The sequence below is a fragment of the Diorhabda carinulata genome, chromosome 2 (genome assembly GCF_026250575.1).
Source record: "Diorhabda carinulata isolate Delta chromosome 2, icDioCari1.1, whole genome shotgun sequence".
Classification (NCBI taxonomy): Eukaryota; Metazoa; Arthropoda; class Insecta; order Coleoptera; family Chrysomelidae; genus Diorhabda; species Diorhabda carinulata.
The window spans coordinates 4,799,029-4,821,385 of NC_079461.1; the positions used below are offsets into that span (position 1 = coordinate 4,799,029).

Sequence of the window (22,357 nt, forward strand, 5' to 3'; positions counted from 1 at the left end):
AACGTCAACAGACTCAAATTTTGTTCCTTTCCGTGCAGATTTGGCCTTAAGAAAGAGATAGAAGTCGCATGGTGCAAGATCCGGCGAATAGGGTGGTCGGTCTAACATTTTGCTGGAAATCTGCCGGATACTGCGGAATTAGCTGGCGCATTGTCTTGTTGAAGAAGCCTTCCACAATTCCGTTCGTTTTTTCTTATTTATACAAAGTTCAGTAAGAACTTGTAGTTAATAATGATGTTTAACAACTTCAGGAACCCAGTGAAGGTATATAATTCCATGATTATCATTGTTTTGAACTTCGATTTGCTCCTTTTCGTTTTTCCGGTTCTTAGGGAATTGGACTCTTCCAGTACATGAATGGCGCTTCTTTTTAGGATCATGCCGAGATTCGTCACCTGTTATTACCTTTTCTAATAAGTTTGCGTCATTCCAAATCGCTTTCAAAGTGTCAATACAAATATTTTTTCGCACGCATACTTGTCGACGGTCAGATGGAACAAGATTACAGACTTTTTCAATATTTTCGTTCGTTTTTGACGTGTGAGGACGACCCGAACGTGAATCATCTTCAACATCTTACAAGCCAACGCTTATACCACTCAAAAAAACGAGGGCGCGACAAACAATCAATCATTCTCGCGCACTTTTTCCAATAAATTATATATTCCTTTCGAAATTTCACTACAATTGGTCTATTTTTACGTCGATCATTGTTAGCAAAGACAAAGAAAAAAATGTCACTTATACAAACGAAGGCCGCAGCTACACTGGTTTGTCTACAGACACGATTAACATCGCATTCCAAAGATTAGGCTTCAGGCTAAATATCTGACATTCTCTAACCTTTGGCGCATGCGTACTTATTCTGTAGCAGCGCTAGTCTCGTTTCTTAATAGTCACACTTCGTATGGCGGCTAAATGTATTGAAAAAATACCAATATAAAGAAAGTTTTATTAAAATAAAGATCCTTACCGAATTATCGCTTATCCTTTTTCCATAAATGAGATAGTCGTGCTTGGGTTTGGTAGGTTGGGCGTCGTTGGACAATTGTCCTCCGCCGCCACTAGATGGCGTCGGGCGCGGCCTCTTTCGTACGGAAACGTTGCTGAGTCCTCCGCCACCCAACGGTACCCATCCACCCGAGCTGTCATCCCTTGACATCACCTGCGCACGCACGCGCACCAAATAATTGCCACTGGAAACGAAAATGTATTCAAATTAATATATTATACGAACATTAAAACAATATTCGACAGTGGACAGCGTTGAGAATGAGATCAAACATGATTTTGAGAAAATTATCCAAGAAAATTTTGACATGATCGCATTTAAAATGTATTTTAAAGAATTTGGACGCTTCGACTACTTTCAGTCTTGATAAAAAAAATTTTGCTTTATAGGTTTGAAGTTTGATTTTCTTCAATTCCTTACAGTCTTCTGCATCTGGCTACTCACCACGTGAACCCCCTTCTTCTTCACCTCACTTATTTTCCTTCATTCTTGCTCCATACCCTCTCTGCGTAACCATATAACCTTTGATTCGTTCTTTTCTATTCATCTTACCGCAGTCATATCCCTCCAAAACACATATCTCTCCCATGCATTCGGCCTGTTTTTCTCCTTCTTATCCACTATCCAGCATTCACTGTACCATATAGTACCATTGCCAGTATAACTGTCCTATAAATTCTTAGTTTCGCTACCCTAGATCTCTTAACTGTTTTAAATTCGTCACCTCTAGTTTTTACTGTCACTCCCAGGTACAAGGCCGTAACCAGGATCAAAACTGGGAGGGAACAAGCCATGATCGTTCAGGTTGTAAAATTTACTTTACTTACTTTAGTAATTAATTGCTTGAAATTTTTAGTTACTACATGTCTTGGAATTGGAAAATTGCTTGTTCAAAACTCTCGTTTCAATCCAGTGTTGATTTTCCGATGAATCAAATACAATCCAGTCAATCTGTCCTCTCCCATTGTACTTCTAAGTCGGGTCTTTACCTTTCGAAGGGTACTAAAACATCGTTCAACAGTATAATAATAAAAATATTCTTCTACAGTGCTTAGGATGGAATTATTTTTAAATGGTGCTGTCTGGCGCAAGAATACTTCTCGAATTAGTCCACTTCGTCGCTCTAACCCATGGGAGCTCATTAAAATTGTAGAATCTTCCAGACTTCGCTAGTTTTGAAGCAAGTTTCTTCTACTTGGTCAAATACCTATCATCCTCGTGTTAATAAGAGCTTGACGGTTGCTCCCAGAAATGGGCAGTCCTGGTCAGCGGCCCTGATGGTGTCCTGTCATTAGACCTACCAATATTTGCCACTCCTTTCGGGAAGCTGCAGTATTTCCGCTTACAATTTTGAGAGATATGTCATACCTATAAAGGTCTTGACTTTTTTGCCTCTTCATTTTTCTCCACAATTCGATCTGTGAGTACGATATGGGCAGTTTTCTGAAGATATCGATCCCAATTTCAGTCATTCACCAGTTCTTCTAAATCTTGAATATCTTTTAACTTAATCTAGGCCTCTTGATGATCAGTCTTCTGCAATCTCGATATTTTTTCAACACATTTTCAATATTCAATCTCTATTTATTCTAGTGTTTCTTGCAAAGAATCCAGAATTGGATTTACTCTCAACAATGCTATTATACCATCTTTATATCATAATATACAACTTGTACAAAATTTTTTTACTTCAAATAAGCATTTGTGTCAATTGATGAGAGAGATAGATCCCGTCAAGCCCCCATATGAATTTAAGTTTTATGCCGATTCCTAGAAAACCGGTTTAAACCCCAATCACTGATCTATGCTATCGCCAAAGAAACGGTGATTAGAAAAATATGTGTTCAAAAATACCAGAAAGAAACTCACACATTATTGGCTTGTATTTTCATATCTTCATCAGTATCAATATCCACCTTCGTAATATGTTGGAAACACTAGTAAAGAAAACTTCACAAGTTAAAAGCAAACACCTACAGCACTTGTATCTTCTAGATGAAACTCCTTCAATTACTCGGTCATAAACTGCCGATAACCGGAGAGAGAAAACTCCCCTTGAATGAGGGCGCAGAGCCCCATTGACGTCATATACCGAGAGATTCCCACCACCGCCGAAATCTCCTAGCGTCCCTCTCGCACCCCGCGATGCAGTCCACGTGTGGATGAAATGTAGGTAACTAGGTGTTAGGTTCATCGGCCCATTTTGGATTTTCATTTTGAATTTTCCGGGAAAACCTGCATCCGATCGATCCCGGAATGTTCATTGATACGATTTTGTTACTCGCGGGAAAGCGTTGTCGATTGTTAACACAGAGGTTTTTGGAAGGAAACATGGTTATTGTTTATTAATAATCAAAATGGGATATTTAACATATTTAAAATAGTGATCAAAATGGCAGTTTTACGTTAAATAAAATTAATAATGAAATCATATTTTTAAATTAAAACATATACTATAAATTATTGTATGTGGAAAATCGAGAGTAGTAGGGTTTCCACAACAAACTATCAAATAAGCTCGGGTGCGTTCTAACTTTTCATGTTTTAAGAAAAAATAAAGTTCTGTCAATTCAATAACGTCATTTTATTAAAATAATTACCACAACAAACTGTCAAACACGCTTGAACTAAAGTAAACTGTTTCTTTTTACCTGTCCTATGATCTACTTTATTCTATGGTCACTGTCAAGAGCAAAAAAGAAGACAACAAACTGTCAAATAAACCTCAGTGCGTTCGAACGAATACAAACGTTCTATTTATGATCTATGATCTACGTTGTTTTATGGTTACTGTCAAAAGTAAAAAAAAGAAGATTTACCAATTCAATTGAACAATCAACGGATTGTCAAAATCAGTTGCCGTGTGTAAGTTTTCGTGTGGTTGTGACCTTATTTGATCGATTTTAGATCTTATTATTTCCAGATTTATTGCGAATTTTGTTTTTAAGAGATTAAGTACGAAATTTCCCCCCGGAACCGTCGCTTCTTCGGATTTTTCGACTATACATTATTCTGTTCAGTGTAGGCAAGCGGTAAATATAATACAAAACGGAAGAATATGAAATTAAAGGTCTTTTCATCTAATGAAAGTGTTGTTAGACATTGGAAATAATAAAGTAGACACCTCGACCGGATTCATCACATTACCCACAGCTTTCAGTAGTCACATAACAGACTCAAAAGAGGAGCTTCTTCAGCGTGTTTTCCCAGATATGGCGCAACAGTTCAATAACCATAATTGGTTGGGAGAACGAGCAATATTGGCGGCGAAAAACAGATATGTCGAAGATCTCAATACGAACATCCAGAATTTTCTTCCGGGGCAGTCGGTTTCCTTCAAATCAGTAGACACCGTTATGAACCAAGATGACGTAGTCAACTATCCCACGGAGTTTTTAAATCCACTGGAATTGTTTGGATTATCACTTCGCGGTTAAACGTAGGATCAGTTATCAGCATGCTGAGTAACATCGATCAACCTCGACTGAATAACGTCATTGAGGCAACAATCATAAAGGGAAAATACTATGTATGGACTTAACGATGACCATAAATAAATCGCAAGGCCAATCGTTGGAAGTTTGCTTCAATATCAAATTGCTATCTACGTTTTGGAAGAATTTTAAAGGTTATAATTACACAAAATGATTTTTAACTACATAAGTAGTTGAGATTCAAATAACTAAACGCTTTTGCCGGTCCTGTAAAGACAACCTTCAACACCTTTTGTCCTCAACCCACTATGTGACGATTACGGCAAATGGTGTAATGACGTCACAGATAGGAAGATTTTGGGAAAATTTTCCACAGTTGATTTAAATCAAAGGGTGTTGCGAAATGGTCGATGAAACGAAAACATCTGATTTGTACTTCATGGGAACGGTTAGTTGATTCATATATTACCTCGTAATATCAGCCAACGAAGAACGTTAGGTAATTGAGGTGGCAATTCGGATGATTGTGTATATTTAGTCGTCCCAAATTTTTTTACGCAATTACCGAGTAATTGTTGCAATGAAGTTAATTAAGAGCAGTTCTGGCGAAACTAAATTAGAAGAAAGTAAATATTTAACACAGTTTTCACGAAAACAATTATACATTTATTCACGATGATGTATCGAGAGTAATTTTGGTGTTTCAACACAATTAAAAAATTAAAGAAATTCGAAGGAAAAATGGGTCGACGGTGACGTCAACAGTGCGTGGCAGCGAAAATTCAGGGGAAAATAATCGAGGGGGTCATTTACTGACGTCACCGAGAGCTATTCGAAGGGGGCCGACGAGTTCCAGTGACCTACTTAAAGGTATGAATGGCCTAGCTATAGGGCGTCAACCCCATACTCAAAATAGGTCGATCTCGACCCTATATTCCCTTCCCCGGACGGAGACGTGGCTATATTTAGAATTTCATTGTTGGAAAAGAGCATGAAGTATCTAGTTACGTTCTCGATCGGTATCTAACATTTTTAAATTGAGGAAAACGAATATAAGATTATTGGAAAGAAGAAAAATTTTAATTATAGTACCAGCATTATCTGAAAAGTTTCCGGCCTAACAAAGAAACAACACAATAATAGTTGCCGCCTTAATAGACGTTTACGTATTGGTTAACCGTATTTTTCAAAAACTATCATTTATTTATTACTTTTTAGTACAACTAACTCTAAAATCTTGTTTCTCGGTGTTTGAAACTGTATTTTAGTTCAATTTGTTATTTCAAACTAGTTTTTAATATGTACAGATGTGTTGATAGTTGAATCTCGATTTTGTAAGTCTGGTACTGCGGGCTTACGTAGTTTGCCAACTATCTGTATCTTTCATACTCTCAAGTAAAGGATATAAGAAGAAATATGTCGAATATACTCAATGTAATCAGATATTTTGATCGAATTATTGAAATTTCGTGAGTCTTTGACAAGTGTGTAAAGTTTTAAATCTGATCGCACCAAGTAGGACAAAATCGAGGCCAAAAATCAGTTAGAAACATAAGATCCAGCATTTAAAATTCCCGCTTGATTCGATTCTTGACGCTAATAAGCGGCAATAATGACAAGTCATGCTTGTTTTGAGGTTAGGGTGTAAACAACAGAAAAGAAAATTTGCTTATTATTCACAACAGTACATGTATATCAATAATTATGTATAGAAATTGTAATGTACGGCATTTCATACAAATAGCCGGTCCTGATCTGTTTTCAGAAGCATAAGTAGCTTAGAAGAGGGTATGTCCACAGTAGCAGGACCAGGGGTCGGCAAAGACGTGTTGAAGTGGAAGTTGAAGGTAGTATTTCAAATGATGAGGTAGCCAGTGAAGTTAATGTTCTTTGAACCATTCTTGCAATTGTTTTTATAACCTGAATGTTTGTAACTGACTTTTCGGTCATAGAAAGCGGCCCACGCTTCATCCGTATGAGGAGGTTGATAAAATCTCATAAACAATTATTAAACTTCTATTATATAACTAAATGAATATCATAAAATAATTAAAAGACACCGAAAACTGAACGCGATGTTCGGAAACTCTGATCTGAATCTCCCCAGAGAAAGATTTTAACATTAAGTGAGTTTTAAATTTTGGTTTAAAACCAAACGTTAATAGTTTGTTCTCTCATCACCAACTTGTTGAAATAGGTGCAGCTGCTACTATACAAATAGATGTGCCGCATTTTCGATCGTACCCCGTATGTCAATGTCTTTACTATGTGCCGGAAACTGTTTCCACCTTTGCACATTTTCCAAGCTATAAATAGATAATCCTTATGACGTGTACAGTTCGGGCCATACAGGGTTGAATACACCGTGACCTAAATCAAGCTTTTACCGGGGGTTGATACCCTTTATTTCAGTCATTCATGCTAGCAACGGAACTAGGTCGCTTGATCGGAACCTAACCCGCGTTCAGTCGTCTTAAAAATAACGATCTACATCCTAACATACTTGGAAATATAAATATTGACTCATCCTTTAGGGTACAATAAATAATTTAAAATTAACATCAATGCTAGTATCATAATTTCAAAACGACAATTTATTATATCACTAAACGACGATCGCAGTAATCTAAACTCGGTTGCAACAATGCAATTTTTAACCACCCCTCTTACGATTCCACCACGTTTATATCACTCCCACTTTTAACTGTTTCCCCACCGCTATCAACAAGCACGTTGATTTTCAGAACTCCAACCCCGCCTTCGAAAAATATGAACCAATGGCGGATCGTGTTTCGATATTCCCCTGGAATGTCATCGCTGACGTCATTATCTTTCTCTATTCAGAGATAAGTGACCTATTTTTCTATGATGAAATATAATATATATATATATATATATATATATATATATATATATATATATATATATATATATATATATATATGTGTGTGTGTGTGTGTGTGTATATATGTGTGTGTGTGTCTGTAATATGTATCAACTATTCACGTCTGAAATTTGAAATTTGTCTTCTGCCGTTTTTCAAATGAGAAAACAACTACTTCCCTGGCTGATGCCTCAACGAATATTGAATTACAACTCCTCTGAAGAGCGTGATATCAATCGACATTTTTGTGGACATTAACATCCCCAATTATTCGCAATTGCAACGAGAGGTTGTAACCACTGACTAGTTTCGACGTTATTTCGTCTCATCAGAGCAGTTTGACAACTCTTGTTTGGGCCTGAGACCCGAACTGAAGACAATGTCAAAGAGCGTCGAAGCTAGTCAGTAGTTACAACCTCTCCTTGCAATTGTTAGCCATTGGGGGTGTTAATATCGACAAAAGATCGATTGACATCACGCTCTTCAAAAGAAATGTAATTCAATATTCGTCGAGGCAAGATATTTTTGCCTGATAAGTCCTCCAGACCAGGCTCCACCCGCAGATCCGAACGGGAGGCTATTTTAACAACGGAATATTTTGGTTGATGTTGTTTTGTTGCGAGTGAGCCACATTTATTTATTATTTCTGATTTCCTACGAAAAATACCGGACGAATATAATAGCTCAAGTTTTTTTTTTAAACAAATTTTTAAAAAATCCCTAATTTGGCAAATTCGTCCGCCTCTGATGCGAGTAGAAGGGAAACTAGGAGAAGTAGTGTCCTCGAACGCTTCGTCGATTCATCTTTCTTGAACGTTTTGTTGAATCGTGTTTATATTGTTCGGTGGTTAGGTTGATTCATATTATAAAAGTTTATTAATGAAATATATATATAGACGCGTTGAACTGAAAATAGTATTACAACCAACGGGATTCACTTTTCATACTGTTGAGGATTCTACTTTTTTTGAATATTTTTCAACTAAAATTAAACAACAATCATATCAAAATTTAAAAGTGTAGATACCAAAATACGTCGATGATTCATCCCGACTTGCATCTTGTAAATATTGTAGATTTGGTTAAATAAATAAAAAAATTATTATTTTATAAACGTCAAAAATTTTAGACTGAATTACTAAGTATGTTCGATTATAGGAACACGCTTGGTCGATAATAGGATTTTCATGGCCAACTACTGAAGAAACACGACAATTTTCACAATATATTTTGTTTTATATTATCAGTGATACGTACAATCTAAATTATGACATCTGTCAAAAAATATACCTACTTGTAAGTAAAAGTGAGATAGAACGTTGTTTCCAGACTTTAAATTTACAACAAATTAGCAAATGTTTAAACAGAGATTTTCTCTTTACTTGGCGACTACTGGCACAGTCATCCTAATAAGTAAGATTCCTGTAAATACCAGTTTCCCTTTATTAAAACCAGACGTCACTGCAATGAAGTTCACGATTTATTTCAACTATTATTATTGAAGTTTATTCATAAACTAATACAAACATTTTGAGTAAAATAGTTTCGAGTTTTTTTTAATAATTCTACTCTGTTCAAGTTTAATTATTAGTAACAATATGATAATTAACAATGGTAAGTAAATACAACTAGTATTTAGGTTGGGAGTTTATTCGAGTTAAGTTGGCAACAGTATTCACAACAGTGTCAATATGTAATGTCAATGTCACGATAGTTATATTAGCTGCTTTACATTTACATCAAAATTCAGATTATTCTCACTCATAACGTGAAAATTCAGTTCAATACACATTCCTTTTCAGTCTCACAAGTGAGACCTAACTGAATTTTTACCCGCAATCAAAGTGAGGTTAAGGACATCAAGTTGTCAGATCTTGTTATCAAAATAAGCAAGTAAGTACACTATACTAAAAGATTTCAAACAGTCATTGATATAAATAATTTTAGAAATAATACTATTTAGGTTGTGTCGTTTCTTGCGCTACAAGTAACGCACGGTTGGATCACCAATAATGTTGAATTTTATGTGGTTATTGAGAATATTAATTTATTCACATCATTATTTGGTTATAAGAACTGAGACTTTGAATACATAATGTGAGTTAATATTCCCAATAAGATTATTTACATCAATGACTGTTTTCATTAATTTAGTATTGTGTACTTATCTGCTTATTTTGATGACAAAATATGACAACGTGAGTTTACAAAACTCAAGCTTGTGCAGAATCACGACGTCACAAGTAAGAATAATTTGAATTTTGGTGTAAATGGAAAGCAGCTATTATGTGCAATATGTTAAAAAGTAGAAATAACGTTTTTCGTGTAAAAATATATAATAACACTCATTTGAACTATTCGGGATTTTACTTCACATTCAACAAAAATAAAAACACGACTACTTGAGCAGAGTTCGAAGGGTTTTTTCATCAGAAGATTGCTATGTGTATTATTCTTGCCTGGCATGTATATATAGGGGTGTACGAGATAAGAGACTCATTCTGATATTCACAGTTATACCACCAATGGTGTAAGTAGACTCATTCTACCATTTTCTAGGCTGCATCAAAAACAATATATAACAGACTGTATAACAAGTTTCTAGATTTGCATACTGATAAAAACATGATAAATATGAGCCTGAGTCGGTTCTATAAGCTGTCAAAACAATTTTTATTGCAAAATTGTTTTTATGCAATATATGTTACGTCAGAAATATAATTGAACGATTTCACTTTGTTTAAATTTTCTACTTCTTTACCTCATTTATTGATAACCGTTTGAGATTTACTATTGAAACTACCAAAATGTATTTGTACTAGTCAATAAATCGTATCGTATTAAAAAATTGTCATTCCGGTCACTCCTCAAATATAGGTTAAGATTTTTTTTATAAAACTACGAATATTACCCAACTGTTAGATTATTTAACGACCTCATCTTCCTCAAACACTCGTTAATATTCTTTATATAGAGATTCCCAAGCAATTTAAAATTGATGAAACATTTAGTAGCCTTCTTTACAGAGTAGTAACCACCTCTAACTCTTAAGACGATGAGATTCTTTAATAGAAAGAATAAAAAATGCCGTGGTGAGTAGGATGTAGCCTAGGTCGGCAAATTTTGTCCAACGATGTTTTATTTCGATACACAAAATTAGAAAAATCTTTTTATTCGGTCAACAAAATACGCCTTGTGAGAACGCACCTTAACACATACCCCTCGTTTAGAACAATATATTTCAAAGTATTATTAAAACGATCAATAAATAAATATCTCTTACCAATCACCATCCGCCAATTATATTTAATTAGGTTATAGTTAGATACCTTAACCTCTATAGATACGCCCCTGTTATTCATAACATACATCCGTTTGATCACTCGATACAAAAAAACACATACACAAAGAACGAACGCGCCAACCGGGCATTCATAAAAAGACCTATGGATTTCCAGTCGGCGATATGTATAAAAAAATAAAAAGCAATAATTGCTGGCTTAATCAGATACGGTTTCCTGTTTTATATTATTTACTATTTCCTGTGTGTAAGTGAAACAATCTCGTCGTGGACATAAAAAAACAGGTTAGATTACACGCCATCGAGGCTGGCTGTTAATCACCATTGGACAGAGATTTCCTATAGAGATGAAACTAATAACTGTTATTTTTATATAGAATGTAACGAAATATTTCACATTATACTATATTTAGAAACCTTATTATGAAAAAAAAACTTAAATATTGATTTGATATTAATTTTAAATGATAGCATTCTCATTCAATAGATAAATAATAATCAGTAAAACTAAATATCTATTACTAATTTGAGGTTATATGAAAGGTTGGATGGATGTTAATATAATTAAATAACAGAATTTACTTTCAATTCAGTGGTCTCCATTCGGGGTTTCTGAAACCTTAAAAATCCGTATTACGTAACCTACACCTAAAAAAACTGATCAACAATGCTAACCGGATTTAATTCTATTTTCAAATAAAGTACTTCCATAGATAAATTACAAAAGAACTGAAAACACAGTTTACTTCATGTCATAAATATAGAAAAAGTGATTGAGATCAATATAGAATATAAAAAAGTAATAATAGAACAATAATGGTAATAAATTTAAACAATTTAAGATAGACGTTGAGGCTTATTATTCGGGTTTCAATATTTTGGTGTCCCACCTTATCTTGGCAGCTCTAGGCCCTATTAAAAGTTGGTTGTTATGAACTGCTTTATTTTGGAATCCTATTGCTAAAATTCTATTCCATAGGTAATAATTTCAGTGTCTTTCTAGACTGTTTTCGTTTCATTTTTGCTATTCTGGTCTACTCCCACCATCTTTTCTCTACCTAAATATTTACATTGTTCTGGATTGTCAATTTTTGGTTTCATATTATTTTATTTTTGATATTCTGAACTGTTCCCGATTTATTTAGGCTGCTCTGAACTGTCTCAGCTTTATTCGGATTGTTCTGAACCGTGATTTGTCTGTTCCCCTTTTATTTTGGTCTTTTCCTGGCTTTTTTTGGATTGAGGTATTCTAGATTTGTTCTACTTCATTTGTGTTGCTTTAGACTGTCCATTTTGGTCGTTTTGGACCTACCCTGCTCTATTTTGGTTGTTCTAGCTTATTCTAACTTGGAATATTTTCATTAGATTACCATCCTTTGGTTTAATTTTTTATGTTCTGCTTCAACTGGGCTTTTCTACACAGTTTCTACTTAATTTAGGCTGCTTTGGACTGTCAATGCTTTAATTTGATTGTTCTGAAATGTACCTGATTATTTATTTCTGCTATTCTGAACTGTCCGAGATTTATTTGGATTGTTCTGTACTTTCCCAGCTTTATTTGGATTATTCTGAACTGCCCTTTGTCTGTTTAGACTGTTCTCCTTTTATTTTGGGCGATTTCCTTTGAAATTCTTTACCTGACTTCTCGTTCTATTGGTTTTATGTTTTGACTTGTTGGCTTCATTTGGGTTGTCCCAGACTAAAGATATTTTTTTCTGGAATGTTCTTGTTGTATTTGCTTAAGCCGTTCCTATTTGGTTTGAGCAGCTTGTACTACAAAACTGTTTTATTTAGGCTGTCCTGTACTATTTTTGTTTTATTCTCTTATTATAAATAGTCCCAATTGATTTGGGCATTGTCTTTGCAGATTTTATGTGTTATGTAGGTTTTTTGGACTGTATCTGTTGTTTTTCTAGAGTTTGTTATTGTTTGTTCTGGACTGTTTATTGTTTATATTCACTGCTCGGAACTGTTACAGCTCCATTTCCTGTTCCTGTTTAGTTTGAACAGTTTGATAGCTTCATGTTTTTACTGCTGTTTGACAAATAGTTTCTCAGTAATAAATTCAAAAGAAAGTACGAGAAAGTAAGCAAGCAAATCAATATTTTTTATACCGACTAACAGATAGTTAACCTAACCTAGAAACAGTTTTTATGTCAAAAAAACTATCCCTTCATTATCCATACTGTAACTTGAACACCCCAAATATTATTAGACTTTTGAATTCTCTACAAAATACAATTTTTCATTTTCCACACTTAGTCTTACATTTCCATCTTAGTTTTGCATAAAATATTCGTTAAGAGACAAAATATAAGAAAAAAACTATATTATTTCATCTACAGTTAATTTTGGATTTGAAATGCACAAATAGAAAATAGAACAGCTATATATTAAACTTAACGTAATACACATGGTGATTTTCTTAGTTGAAACCGCTAGCAGGGACATATCATCAACTGTCAATCTTTCATTTCATCTCGTCTCTCAAATGGTAAAACGAAAATAAAAGAAAAAATTTAAAACCTTCCGGTCGAACAGATGTCACAATCACTGCAAGACGGCAGGCGATAGAATAAGATGGGAAGTCGTAAATAAAAGATATACAAACTATTTGACCCAGCCTACACTTTCAGGTATACATTTTACTGTGGACAACTTCAGAAATTCTCGTTCATTCAGAAAAATAGGAGCAACTGTAACTTAAAATAGGCGTGGGCGAAGGAACTGGGAAAACTCATAAACATTCGATTTATAATTAAGTGTTTCAAACACCGGCGAGTCAATATAAAGTGAATTCATAATGTGAGATTATGAATGGAAAATGGAACCATTGATTATTTTACAATTTCACAATGAATGATGTTATGAGTTATGACAGAAACTAGACAGATAAGGGAATTGTAATAAACACAGCTCATAATACTCTCTTTAATTGGTTAATTGTGCTTTGTTAAATAGTAATTAACCACATTTCCTGACGAAACACTACAAGTTAAACTGGGGAAATATCATGGCCGACTACAACCCCGAATCCGGGGGTGTATCGAAATACGAATATTCAAAATGTACTTACTCTTCAGCACGAGGATCGGTCATGATTTGTCGTGTGAATTATCCTACTGCCTGAAGTCCAATTTGTTAAACACCACATTTTTGCACAACATCAAATCCAACTTATCAACACGGGAACAACCATTGAACTAAAATACTGTTAATTTCACACTAGTGCACTGTTGCCGCATTTCCATACTATACCCTATTCTCTAGCATGAAATATATTTATTTAATTCTTCCCATATTGCATAATCGGTAGAATCTCATAATTTTAGAGAAAATAAATATTTGTCACTATAGTATTAGAGCTATTGCAATTAACTGAATATCGTATCTATCTACCGGAAGTTATATATCTTGAAAATTATTGAAAATAATAGTTTATTGTTTAATTGATAACAATCACTCAGTGGCGTATCTACACCTCCACAAAATATGTAAGTGGGTCAAACATCCGATTATAAAAAATATAATAGCTCGACATTATGTTCATAAGGAGTAAGCAAGAGAGAAAATTAAAAATTGTCATTAATATTAGATTCATTCAAACTCTGTGTACCGCCACCCAACAGTAATAAAATATTCGTTTGGCATTGAAAATAATACAAAATCATTTGAAATTTTAAATACCAAACTTTACTGAGTAACGGAGCTAATAAAAACACACTGACGTATTGAATGAAAATTTCTTTTTATAAATATTGTGTACCTATATCCTTATTACCCAATACACAACATATTTGTGAAGGCTCGGCAACCATGAGCTGTCATCTAATTCATTATCACGCGTGCGCATGCTAACGCGCCGACTTGTTGGTTATAGGTTTTAAATTTGCCCGCCTTAATTTTTATTGATTTATTCTCATCCAATTATTAGGAAAGTATTGAAATAATAAATACCGTCCCGTGGTAAGCCAGCACATAGTATCCGCATTCACTTTTCGGTTATTCGCATATCAAACACTAAGTTATAGCTTATGTAACAAAACTTGAGTTTAAAATAAACAGAATCTACTTTTTTCAAACATTTTAAAAAGATTTTTAAGCTTTGGATAAGGTAGGTAAATTTTAGTTTTCTATTGGCAATCTATAGAGATCATAAACATTGCATATTACACAATTTTTTAAATCGAAAATAGTGTATGTCTCTGAATATTGTTTTATTTTCCATTAAATCGAATATTTCTACATAACCTTACATTAGACAACCAGTAATACAACCTATTGTACTGTTGGTTACAAATCACAATAAATTTATAATTATATCAACAGGTTATTGGTAACTGTCATTTTTTAGCTGAATTTGTACCAATAGTTATTGAATTTGAAACTTTTTTATAGATATGTCAAAAATGGCAACACATAATGTTCCTACAACTTCATCTAAAAATTTAAAAGTCGTTTTCTCACGAGAAACTATCGTGTTTATAGTATGTGATGGCTGAATTGAGAAATAACGAAATAAATAGTTTCAGGAAAATGGGCTTCGTGGTGGACAAGGTTTCCGAAGATTCATTCTACGAAAATTTACTCCTCGGTCTTTCTAAAGTGCTTGAAAAGTCTCCATTTGTCTCTAACTTAGCTTTAAAAAGATATCCGGGTGTTCGTCAAATGGATATAAGAACTTGGGAACACAATAATAGTATCGCCTTACCTGAAGACTTAAAGTGTTTTTTCTCGTCTTCAAATGGTTTTTCTTACACATACGATTTTTCTTATGAAGCTGAAAATCAAGAAAAGAGCACCAGACAAGGAAAATTAGAAGTAAATCAATTAAACGACGTTGCCAGAATATACGGGTATGAAACAAAAAATACAGCTCAAATAGAAAAAGTTGCAAATAAATATAAACTGATTTTATCTAGAGATAGTAAAGTTTTTGAACTGTGTACTGTAGACGAAAACGCAAAAGTTGTTTTAGTATACATCAACACCTACTCAAATCCTACAATTTGGTTATATACAACTCCGATGATATTCAATCACATAGCAGACGATTTTACAATATATTTTCGAAGATGCATAGCCCATCTAGGTATCCCATGTTGGCAGTACATCGTATCTAACAAAGGATTACCAGAATGGACGAAAGAAATTTTCCTTCTACTAGCACCTGGTGTACTACAAGAAGATAAAAATTTAGTGGAAACTCCCAGAGTTGTTATAGAAGAAACAAACATTATAGATCCTGCCGTTTTCCTCAGTTCTACTAACAGCAATCACGGACTTATCATGCAAGCTATGCAACAGGCAAAATCTACCAAAGAAAAGAAAAGTAAAACTGTGCCAAAAAAGCAAGTTAACAGTAAACTGGTCAGAAAACACGAAAAATAATAAAAACTTTAGAAAAAAAAAAGATTTTTGATTTAATCATTCACGCCAAGCTGATATTTTTAAACTCTGATTTACATTACTTACCTTCTACTTTCATTTGTGCTTTGAAATGTACAGGTACACAGGAAAAATAAATTCACACACTGCTAAAAAATTTTATATCCAATATCTTTTTTCTCTTATTTTGTATTGTTTTCTTTTAAGAAGTTGTGATTCTGATCATACTAGTTCTTTGTTGGAATGCCCTGTAGTTTACTGGCATTTACTGTTCCTTGATGAATTTTACAATCCTATGCTCCGGAGACCTTCTTACTATATATCTTGCACTTTCTAAATCTTTGTTGTGTTGCATTTGGGTCGTGGTTGAACTTATTATTTGGTCATCTTGGATGTTCTTAAACGCAGTTTAGTAGCCATTCTAATATTCAGATCTTTGGGTGAATAGATAACTTAGCTTCCCATTAGGATTGTAGGATTTTTTAATATTTATTAAAAAATGAAATGACTCAATTTTTTGGTATTTTTTTAATAAAAACTGCTTGTATTTATTTAATATTTTCTATTAAAGTTTTATTTGATCTCCAGTAGTGGACTGGTTATAAATGCTATTGTAACATAAGATTTTTTCCAGATTTTTGGATCTTCATATTATTTTCAGTATCACGAATTCACATTGTACCAAATATAAGTCCAAGTAGTAGCAGTTAAAACATTAAAGGTAGGTAAAGCGCCAGAAAGAGACAATATAACTTAAATAATTAAATATATGGATGAAAAGGGAATAAATAAATCAACAGGATACCTATCTATAAAAGTGGCGACAAAAGAAATTGTAAGAACTACAGAGACATGAAAATAACAAGTATACCAGCAAAATTAATGACTAATAGAGAAAAGAAATAAGATGGAACACACTTTAGAGGACTCCAATGTGGATTTAAAAGTGGAAGTAACACAAAATACTTGACATTTACAATTAGACAAATAAGTGAGAAATTAATAAAGAAATTCATATATGTTTTATAAATTTGGAGAAAGCCTTTGATCAAATAGTTAGAAACCGTTAATATATCAGAAGACAATAAGAAGAAGAATCGAAGGAATTTACCATAAAGATAAGTATTGAACAAGGATGTGTACTTATCCCTCTACTGTACTTCTACAATTAGCAGAAAGTCAGATGAAAAAATTTAATGTAGAGATTTGAAGGATATATATAATGGAATTTATATTTGCAGACTTGGTATTGGTAGTGAGATCAGAAGAAGATCTAGAACATTATCTGGAGATATTAAATACGGAAATGAATATGATACAATTAAAACAAATTAAACAAGTAATAAAATAAAAATATCTAAGTGTAATAATAGAAAGTAATGCCAGACTAAAGGAGATAAACGAAAAAAAAAAAAAATAGGGAAAGTGGGTTAATCATTTGACGCAATTTAAGAATTATTCTTTAGTAAAAAAATGGTATCAAAAAACACGAAAATAGAAAATGTGAAAAAAGTAGTGAGGCCTATGTTTTGCAGTTGCGAAACGTGGACATCAAATCAAAATCAAGTAGACCGTATAAATACAACGGAAATAAGATTACTGAAGAAAATATAAAAGAACAGAAAAGTATGAATAAGAGAGAATAATAAAACCATATAGAGATAAGTGGTATATGAAGCACAATTGAGATTGTTTTAACACGTATGCTGGATGCCCAAGAACAGAGGACACAAAAAAAACATCCGAATCCAGAATAGCAAGTGAAAAAAGTATAGAGAAAGACCAAGAAAAACATGGATTGAAAATGTGAAAGAAGCTGTGAAAAGAAGAGAATAAAACAGTAAATAAAAGAACTGCATGGAGAGTAAGATGATCTAGGATTAAATAAAATCTAAGTCCATGTATTTATTTTTGTTATCTATGTTCTTTTCTCAAAATTTTCAATTAATGTGAAACTAACAAAAAGATTCATTAATAAATAATTAACTTTATTCATTTAAGTAAATACAAAAGTATACTATAATCTTAAATAAAATAAAATGCTTATTAAAATTAATGATAAAGTAAAAATAGTCTTTACATTTTTGAACATAAAAAATACACATAACTATCATTTGTAAGTATTTTACTATTGACAATAACTTTGGAAACGTCATTATTGACACAATCAATTTATTAATAAATTAGTGATCAAAATTATGATTAATAAAATATAAACATGAGTGCAGTTGTTTGATATTACATATCTATTTGAACAAGTGAAAGGGCTTAGATGGATTGATCTAGTCATTTCCATAAAAATTTTTGGTATTTCAAATGAAGCATATACATAGACAAAAAACTTTTGTTCCAAATATGTTCTAAACATACATTCCTCCAATAATGATTTATGAACATCTAAAATTTTATATATATATATATATATATATATATATATATATATATATATATATATATATATATATATATATATATATATTCAAAGATTTTATAACAAATGGGAATAGAGGATAAACTAAAAAGCAAAGCATACTCATTAGAAATCTGGTATTCGATAGTTATGTTGACTTGAATGAGTTAAAATAAAGAATAGCATCATATGAAATATTAAAGGCACAAACAACTCACCGATCAGAATGATTTATTTTGATCGCCAGCTTTGCACAATAACATTTCATTTCAACAAACGACAAACACAAATTTATTTAATGATTCATATATATTTCAACTTACACAGCCCGAGCACCTAATTTTTTCAATATTTTCAATCCCTGTTCTTCGTATTCCTGTTTTGACAACCAAAACGCGTCTCTGTCTTTCATTACTTCTGCTAATACAGCACCTCCTATAAAAACCATATCTTTTCTCCTCGGCGGATCCTCTATTCTAATTTTGAATTTGTTGAGCTTTTCAACATCATTTTTCAGTACCCGTTCTATGTATAATTGTTTAATTTCCCTTTCTAATCGCGATGGTAGTCCAGGATACATTGTAGAACCTCCGGAAAGTACTATGTGTTTGTATAACTCTGAACGCATGTCTATATCTGCAGCCTGTATCGTATTAAAAACCAATTCAGCGATACCTTGACCTTCAACATTAATTAAATGAGGTTGGAAAAGAGCTTCTGCAGCTTCGAATCGTTCACCACCGACTTTTATAACTCTACCATCTGGTAAAGTATATGGTTCTACTAAAACTGTCGTTTCTAAAGCCAAACGTTGTTCAGTTTCTATATCATAACCAATATAACAAAGCTTCTCTTTCATCATACGTACCTAAAAACAATAAAAAACATACATCAACAATTTTCTTTCAAGTTATAAAAGTGTCAACTATTTACTGTTTCAAAATCGGCAGAATGATTAAAAGCATATCCTCTGAGCAACAGTAATTTGATGAGGTAACGAGTGATATCTCTACCAGCTATATCTAGTCTCCTAGTAAGATGGGGCAGCGCATATTCTTCATAAACCGGACAAATGTGAGTCACACCATCTCCAGAATCTACAACTACCCCAGATAAAAGACCCTGTAAGAAAAAACTACTTTACATAAATCTTTACTTTATAGTTATCAAAACCAAGAATATACTTTTACTTACTTGAGCATAAAGCGTCAAAACAGCTTGAATGGCAACATAAGCTCCAGCAAACCCATATTTCTCGAACATCACTTCAATCATTTTTTCTCTGTTTTTTGTCGGATTCATAGGAGGTTCAGTCAGCAATATCTACAGAAAAACACAACGAATCAAACAATGTAATATAAAATATCAAATTTTCTTTATTTCTCACTTTTGTGTCTTTTGGATCAAGGTTCATCTTCTTGGGACCGAAAGTGTAATCCCAAACATGGCACATATCTTCCCAATTACGTACTACACCATTTTCCATAGGGTAATTCACTTCTAATAACGACCTAAGGGCAGAAGCTTCATCTCCTACCATGAGATCCTACATTTTATAATCAAAATGTATTGAATTAATTTCCTATTTACTTATGTATTATATTTCAAAATACTAGGTGTGCAGTCATTAACTTCATACCAAATGAAACAATCATGAGTTAGTTAGGAGGTGTGATCAACAATACAGTGAACAAAGTAAAAAGTAACATAAAATTTCTCTTCAATAAATTCCAGGACACACTTGAGTCGGGGGAAAAGAAATAGACTCGCTAAAATAGGGGTAAACAAACCCTTTTGTGGTATCAACTACAGAACAATAGAGATAGCATTGGAAAAGAAGGTAGATACGGGTAAAACCAGTTACAAATAAAGTAAATACTAACAGGAGTCCTGTTAGATCACTGTCGCCAAAATGGACACTTGAAGATACTAGATTCAGCAGAGCAACCTGAAGATTCTGCTGTACGCAGAAAGGAAACTGCTATTCACATTCTCTTAAAGTGTGAGACAATGACAAACTCCAGAACACTATACCTGGGAGCGTATGAAATACAAAACCTCTAATAGCTAGATCCACCCCACATTCTGGATTTTTTAAGAGGAGTGAGATTAATAGAACAGCTATAAAAACTGAGCATCATTACCACAATAAGAAAGAGCCAGAAGTTGCATGGTGTTAAATCTTATGAGTAAAACAGTAATGGACATCATATCATCTATTAAAATATTTTGCATGAATCATACATTTTAATAGCTTTACTAAGCTCTTGAATAATCATTTTCCTGTTTGAAAGAGCACTTTGAGCACGTTTTGCACATTTTGATCTAATTTTGAGGTTGTAGGACACCCTGTCAGTTTCTTGTCCTCAAATAAGTCATTCCAACTTTTAAATCACTCATACTACTTGTAAACAGTTTTCAAAGTTTGCTACATTATCACTATATGCACTCTTTTTCAATTTGAAACAAAATTGTGCATTGTTGAAGATTCATACTAGTTGAAACAGTTACAACATACGTAATTGCTGCTATAAAACTTCATTCATCAGATTTTTGATCATACCTCGTATTATTTGTTTTCTATTTTCAAACAAGGTTTCTAGTAATTAATGCTGAAAGTTAGTTATACAGTTTTCTAAAATCATAAACTTTTTAAATTTTTCAAAGTAAAATTTTGAAAAATGGTGATATAATTTATTACATGAGCCATAAATGAATTCAAATGTTAAAATTAATTGAAAGTTTACATTATTTTAATAAAATAAAAAGTGTTGTGTTAGTTCTTTGTCTTATGTATTGAATTATTTTCAAACAAATTGATTAATATCATGCAATTTAACCAGAATGAAAAAATAGCATAAGTGACAATGTTCACTTATGCTGATTTTTCATTCAAAATAACAACTCCAGCTACTTTATGTCTCTACTTACAGGAAGAGTACTTGTGTCTCCCTGTAGCATGAAACATTTTTGTAAATATAAAGATTTTTATTAGTGCATTATTTACAGAAAAAATCACTACGAACCTAATTCATTTCAAATAGAATTTTTCATTATTATAAATAAATGTCAATTATGAAAATAAAATTATTTGAATTGCTAGTAATGTATGAAATTTATTTAAAAATTTTATAAACTGCCAAATAATTAATTGGTAATGTACACATAAATAATGAAGCACTCTAATATTATCTAACAGGTTATTAAAAAAATTAAAATCCTATTCAATATAGTGTTTTACAAACAGTGTATTCATCATTTAAATCTATAATGTTGAGAATAAATATATATTCATCCAAGTTAGATTAAACTCTTAATAAAATGTATTAAAACAGAGGTTAGAAAAAAACGAAAAAAAATTGGAGCATTCTCAATAACTCTAAGTAGACAGTAAACTTACATCTACATGTAAACCCTAAAAAACAAGTTATATATGAATAATATGAATCATTATTTTCTCAATAGGTACATTGTATATGGTCTATCAAATTTAATTCACTTACCTTAACTTCTATATCACCTATTTTATTAACAGCTCTAATAATGGGTCGTCCCACCATAGAAGGAAATATATAAGCAGGGAAATTACTGCCGGCGTACCCACATTTGACGAACTAGAAAAAAGTTTGTTTTCAGGAAACAGAAAATATGAGTAAACTTCGTACCTACCCCAGTGCCATTATCACATACAATTACTTTTCTACCTTCACTATCCATTTTAATTAATACTAAAGGAAATATAACTAGTTTATCTAAATTGTTTCTATTATCAACATTAAAATTAGTCAACACCACACCTCTCTCCACGAAACATGACAAGATTAGTGTACTGTCATTTTATTTATCATTTCTTCTCTTTCAATATACGAAATTTCTAAACGGCTACTAATTTTAATTTGCCTAATATTTTATCCAAAAGTAATTATGA

At 32.7% G+C, this 22,357-nt stretch overlaps 3 protein-coding genes across 6 annotated transcripts in view; 1 reads left to right on the forward strand and 2 right to left on the reverse strand.

Annotated features, from left to right (window-relative positions):
* LOC130890829 (sprouty-related, EVH1 domain-containing protein 1) overlaps positions 1–14,066 on the reverse strand; it is a 35,866-nt gene extending 21,800 nt beyond the window's left edge. The window contains exons 1-2 of one of the 2 annotated variants that reach the window (XM_057795185.1): positions 13,708–14,066; positions 974–1,196 (exon numbers count right to left, since the gene is read on the reverse strand). In XM_057795185.1, coding sequence (XP_057651168.1) covers positions 974–1,196; positions 13,708–13,730 — 246 coding nt within the window. In that variant the 5' untranslated portion in view covers positions 13,731–14,066. The remainder of the gene's footprint in view (positions 1–973; positions 1,197–13,707) is intronic. The other variant, XM_057795186.1, reaches the window with a different exon arrangement.
* A 494-nt stretch (positions 14,067–14,560) lies between these two features.
* LOC130890776 (tubulin polyglutamylase complex subunit 2) lies at positions 14,561–16,044 on the forward strand. 2 transcript variants are annotated; one of them, XM_057795087.1, is made up of 2 exons: positions 14,561–14,745; positions 15,158–16,044. In XM_057795087.1, exon 2 carries the CDS (start codon positions 15,168–15,170, stop codon positions 16,020–16,022), a length of 855 nt encoding a protein of 284 aa, XP_057651070.1. In that variant the 5' UTR covers positions 14,561–14,745; positions 15,158–15,167; the 3' UTR covers positions 16,023–16,044. The 2 variants fall into 2 exon arrangements, with proteins under 2 accessions (XP_057651070.1, XP_057651069.1); XM_057795086.1 differs by lacking the exon at positions 14,561–14,745 and having other exon boundaries at positions 14,980–16,044.
* Positions 16,045–16,583: 539 nt separating this feature from the next.
* LOC130890775 (actin-related protein 2) lies at positions 16,584–22,250 on the reverse strand. Of its 2 annotated transcripts, XM_057795083.1 has the most exons (7): positions 22,099–22,250; positions 21,933–22,043; positions 21,830–21,844; positions 19,817–19,975; positions 19,624–19,752; positions 19,363–19,551; positions 16,584–19,297 (listed from the first exon to the last, which is right to left on the reverse strand). In XM_057795083.1, the coding sequence occupies exons 1-7, from the start codon at positions 22,144–22,146 to the stop codon at positions 18,749–18,751; spliced, it is 1,200 nt and encodes a 399-aa protein (XP_057651066.1). In that variant the 5' UTR covers positions 22,147–22,250; the 3' UTR covers positions 16,584–18,748. The 2 variants fall into 2 exon arrangements, with proteins under 2 accessions (XP_057651066.1, XP_057651067.1); XM_057795084.1 differs by lacking the exon at positions 21,830–21,844.
* Positions 22,251–22,357: the final 107 nt, after the last annotated feature.